General features: G+C 60.9%; 1 protein-coding gene across 1 annotated transcript in view; it reads left to right on the top strand.

Annotated features, from left to right (window-relative positions):
- Positions 1 to 1,547, top strand: part of OLFML3 (olfactomedin like 3) — a 2,813-nt gene extending 1,266 nt beyond the window's left edge. Inside the window, exons 2-3 of the mRNA XM_035894865.1 lie at positions 20 to 305; positions 763 to 1,547. Coding sequence (XP_035750758.1) covers positions 20 to 305; positions 763 to 1,547 — 1,071 coding nt within the window. The remainder of the gene's footprint in view (positions 1 to 19; positions 306 to 762) is intronic.
- Positions 1,548 to 5,121: the final 3,574 nt, after the last annotated feature.

Genomic DNA, 5,121 nt, shown 5'->3' with positions numbered 1-5,121 from the left:
GTCCCCTTGGCCGCCCCAGGAGAGGATCTCGCAGTGGCACGACCAGAGCAGCCGCTACTCCACGGAGCTGCGGGACTTCAAGAACCAGGTGCTGGGGATGCTTGAGGCAGCAGAGAAGGAGCGAGAGGCGATGCGGTCGGAGGCAGAGAGCGCAGCAGTGCGTGTGGACCGCCTGGAGCGCGAGGTGGACTACCTGGAGACGCAGAACCCCGCACCGCCCTGCGTGGAGGTGGAGGAGGCACTGATGGAGAAGCAGGTGGCCACAGCCAAGCAGAGGAAGAACGAGAAGTACACCAAGCTGACAGGTGAGGGGCTGCTGCGGCTCCCTGGGGAGATGGTCCCTGGTGCGGGGTTACCCTGGGCCTTCCCAGCCCACCCAGGTCCAAGTCTCCCCCGGCCGCATGCTGTGGCATCGCATCCCGGCAGGGCGTCCCTCAGGTGTCTCTGGCACAAAACCTCGCATCCCTGCAGCTGCCTGGGAGCTGCATCCCAGCCCCAGGCCGGAGACTTGGGCTTATCCAGAGCCCTTGGGGCAGGGCTGGGGTGAGGGTGGCCTCCCCTGCCCATGGCATGGGTGCACAAGGGGACTTCCCAATGCCACCAGGGACAGCACTGCAACCTATGCAGCAAGTTTGCAAGGCAGTTGCCTGAAGGCAGGGGTGGGACACAGCGGGATCTGAGTAACTCTGACATGGGGTGGGAGCAGTCCCCGCTGCAGGGCCGGGTGGCTTCCAGGCTTTCACAGCCATCCCACTCTTGCAGACTGCAGCGACACCATCGCGAGCGTCAGAGCCATGAAGATCCTGAAGCGTTTCGGCAGTACCTCGGGGCTCTGGACCAAGGATGCCGCAGGGAACTCTGAGAAGATCTACGTCTTCGATGGCACTGCCAACGACACGGTGTATGTCTTCCCCCGCATGCGGTGGTTCACCCTCTTCTCTGCCACCCGCAAGGCCGCCCGCATCAAGCTGCCCTACCCCTGGGTGGGCACTGGGCACCTTGTCTACGATGGGCACCTCTACTACATCCGCCAGCAGGGCCCCTTCCAAGTGATCAAGTTCAACCTGGCCAACAAGACAGTGGTGGACAGCTCAGTGTTCCCCGCCGAGGAGCAGATCCCCGTCTTCGGGCTCTCCCCCTTCACTTACATCGAGGTGGCGGCGGATGAGGAGGGGCTCTGGGCCATCTACGCCACCAAGGAGGATGAGAAGAACATATGCCTGGCCAAGCTGGACCCCACCTCACTGGACATCGAGCAGATGTGGGACACGCCGTGCCCACGGGAGAACGCTGAGGCCGCCTTCGTGGTGTGTGGGGCGCTGCACGTGGTCTACAACACCCGCCTGCCCAGCCGCTCCCGCGTGCAGTGCGTCTTCGATGTCAGCGGCACGCTGGCCTCCGAGGACGCCTCCCTCGTCTACTTCCCCAAGCGCTACGGCTCCCACTCCAGCATGAAGTACAGCCCCCAGGAGAGGCAGATCTACGCCTGGGACGATGGCTACCAGATCATCTACCGCATGGAGATGAAGAAGAAGCTGGAGGTCTGAGGGGCCATGGCAGGGTGTCCCCACGCATCCGGCTACCCTGCCCGGGCAAATCCCTGCCCATCCCGCCCCACGGGACACAGCCGACCCCGGCATGGGACGGCATCTCTGTCCCATCTCCCATCACTGTGAAATGATAAAATGCTGGACCCCTACCCTTGGCCACCCTCCACCCACCGGCACCAGGCATCCCTGCCCAAGACCACCCTGCAGAAACCTGGACTAATTTAATGAGATTTTCTTCTCTGTGATATAATGAATAAATACTATGCAGCGAGCTGCAGCCACCTGCTTGGGGGGAGCACGGGGCACTGGGGCCAGGCTGCCAGAGCCGTGAGCTCCACATGGCCCCAGAGTCACCCCAAAAGACACTTCCCAAGGGTGGGGTGTCCGCGCAGGGCTGGGCAGAGCAGCAGGCGCAGACGGCTCCTCGGGCCGGGGGTCTGGACGGGGGGGGCTGGGTTGGGGGATTTGTGTTGGGGCTTTGGGCAGGGATTTATGTCAGGGCTTTGGGCAGGGGTGTTGGCTGGGGCTTTGGGATTTAAGCTGGGGCTTCAGCCAGGCTCCTGCTGCAGCAGGGGGACCCCTGAGCCTGGCCAGGGCCAGCCTGTTTTGTATGTACACAACTGTGAGCAAACAGCAAAATCCCTTAATCTGGGAGGACAACTGGAGATTTTCCTCGCAGGCCAGGGAGGCGTCTTGGCCAGGTGGCACCAGATGTTGCTGATTTTCCAAGTTCATTTCTAATGAAGCGCAGTTGTCTTCCCCCTGCAGCAGCAGGATTGCCACAAACCCTTTACGTAAGGCCCTGGGTCCCCCGCGCCCCTTCCCGTCCCTGTTCCACCAGCGCGGTGTCCCGGCACGGCCCCACCACGCAGCGCCCCAGAGGAGACGGGGCAGGGCAGGGGCTGGGAGCCCCTCGGGATGGCGACTCTGGCACTGCCAGGGCTCAAGACACCCATCCCCAAGGCACCGGCTGGGCACAGGCACAGCCCCGCACGGCCACCACGCCATGGCCTTCCAGTCCCCGCCACATCACCCAGCAGCGACCATCCCGCACGCCGCCACACGCGCTGCACCCCTGAAGGGCGCAGGGTTTGGCCCGTGTCTGGCCAAGGATGCCGTGGATGCCCCAGAAACACAGATTTGCTGTGATTTGTTCCTGTCACGGTGTCCTGAGAGCATGGAGGACGAATCACGGGGTGTTCATGTGTTGTTGAGCATTCCTTCTTCCCATCAGAGATCAGTTCGGGGACAAACACCGAACACGTGAAGCCGTGACCTGGTCTGGCCAGGTGAGGGTCGCATCCTGCCCGTGCCGGCACAGGGCCCCCCTCCAGGGTGAGAGGCCACGGAGCTGCACGGGCACCCTGGGATGGTGCTGGCCCCGCGGGGAGCACAGTGGCCAGGCACATGGGCAATCTCGGGGCCACCCGCCCGCCAGGCACCATGGCACGGCCGCGCCACCCCCACCTTGCCATAAAGCCAGGCCTTCGGCATCCCCTCGCACCCACCTCGAGGCAAGCTGTCCTGTGGCGTGGAGGTGACTTGATGTTTGCTTCAAGTTCTCCTGTGTTACAATTAAAATATCTTTTGGTTGCATAAGAAAAACGTTTAAACACACCCTTTGAATGACTGTAATTGGATGGTGCTGAGAGTTCAACACAGTGCAAGTCAAGCAGAGAAATTATCCAAGTGTGAAGGACTGTGTGAACTGTCAAGTTAATTTATTGGCCTTTTCAAGATCAATAACTATGGCAGCAGAAATATAATTTTCAGAAACTGCACAGTTGTAAATAATTATGCCAATGATTTCTCTAGCTTGAATTAAAATTGATGGGGCAGTAACCAGAAATCATCCTCTAACCTGAACCAAGCCCTGCAAAATCTGACACTCGCTCCTGAGACACTGGAGCTCGCCAGGGTGCGAGCGGGGTGGGGGTACGGCCGCTGGCAGCAGTTGCCAGGGTCCTGCTGGTGCTGAGCACTTGTTCATCAAGTATTTTAATCTCTTCAGAAAATCTTGCTCATTAGGCTTCATCTTGCTGTGCCAGGAGGGGCACGAAGCCCATGTAGCTGGGTGGCTGGCCTGCGCTGCTCGGGGTCCCCCGTGGGACCCCCAGCTGCCGGGAGCGTCCCGGAGCAGCCGCAAAGGCCAGCCCGTCCGGGAGGGCACGCGTGTCCCTTCTGCCAGAGCTGAGGCCCCGAGCTGCACTCGCTGCCCAGAAACTGCTCATGAAATGAGAGGGAAACAGATCCCTCCCTGCATGGGCTGCCCGAGAGGTGCAGCCCCCCCGGCTCAGCGTCGGCCCCGGCACACACCCCTGGAAGCAGTGATGGGGGGGGGTGGGGGGGTGGGTGTTTGTGTCTCCTGCTGCACCCCCAAATGTTGCTGCCTGCTCTGGGTGACTGCTGAGCCGGCAGGGACGTGTTCCGAGGACCAGGGTGCCGCGGGGTGGGGAGCGGGGACACAGCAGGGTCCCCTGCGGATGCCAGGAGGGTCCCACTTCTCCCCTAAGATGGGAAATCATAGGTAGGAGGGCGGGCAGGGCCACCCCGCGAAGCCCCTGTGCACCGAGCGCCTGCCCACGTGCTCACGGGGAATTTGTTTTGTACAAACACTTTGGGAATGAGAAGCAAAATGGAAAAATAACTGCAGTGCCTGATCGTCTGAGAAGGCGCAGCACTTATCTAGCACTCTGCATCTTCAAAGCACTTCAAGAAACATCAACTAATTAATCCTTGGAATAACTCCCACAAAGCGGAACAGCATTATCTTCATTTTCTGACAAACGCTTAGACAAAAATCACATGTTTGATCACTAAAAGTGGTTCAACTCCGAGCTGGCTGAAGGCAGCTTGGGCGAAGAGCAGCAGTTCCCTCGCCGTGGGTGCCTACGGGGGCCAAGCAAAGCCCCCGGAGCCCCCGGTTCCCACACGGTGGCTGCCGTCACCAGGAAAGTGGCTCAGAACATGGGTGCAGGGACCAGCACCGTGAGCGCTCGCCATGCTCGCGGCTCGTCCCCAGGTCGGGGCTGGCCCCGCTCGGCGCCTTCTCGTCCCGCTGGGGATGAGCGGGTGCCATCTCCCAACTCGCAGGCAGCTGCGGCGTGAGAGCCCTCGGGGGAAGGTGATCAGGGGAAGCCCGCAGAGGAGGGGGCTGTTCATGGAAGGGGAGAGCCGCAGGGACTCAGGGGCAGGCGTTCGTATTTACCGTGGGACGGAAACGTGCACCCGCTCCCCCGTCTGCTGCGGGCTCCTGCCCTGACCCCCCCGGCCACCCCCCAGGCAGCAGGCAGGCTTTGCTGCTTGCAAGTGTAAGAGTTCGTCTCCTGCTAGGGTTTATTGATTCCTTTTTTTCTTGTTTAAATATTTATCAACCCCATTAGGAGAAAGCAAAGGTTGTGCCACAGCTGGTGGGACTGTCAGGGCCCTGAGTGCCCTAATAGGTGTTAATTGACTTCAGGGTCACCAGTGGCAGAGGCTCCGCCATGTTCCAGCCCAGCCGCGGGCAGATTACTGCGGCCGTTACGGGCAGCCAGGCCCTCTTCCCCACAGAAGGCTGTTTAAAAACTTC

This window comes from Egretta garzetta, unplaced genomic scaffold (genome assembly GCF_000687185.1).
Source record: "Egretta garzetta isolate BGI_Z169 unplaced genomic scaffold, ASM68718v1 scaffold245, whole genome shotgun sequence".
In the NCBI taxonomy this organism is placed as follows: Eukaryota; Metazoa; Chordata; class Aves; order Pelecaniformes; family Ardeidae; genus Egretta; species Egretta garzetta.
The sequence above is the reverse complement of the archived record's forward strand: the minus strand, read 5'-3'. Positions and strand labels throughout refer to the sequence as shown.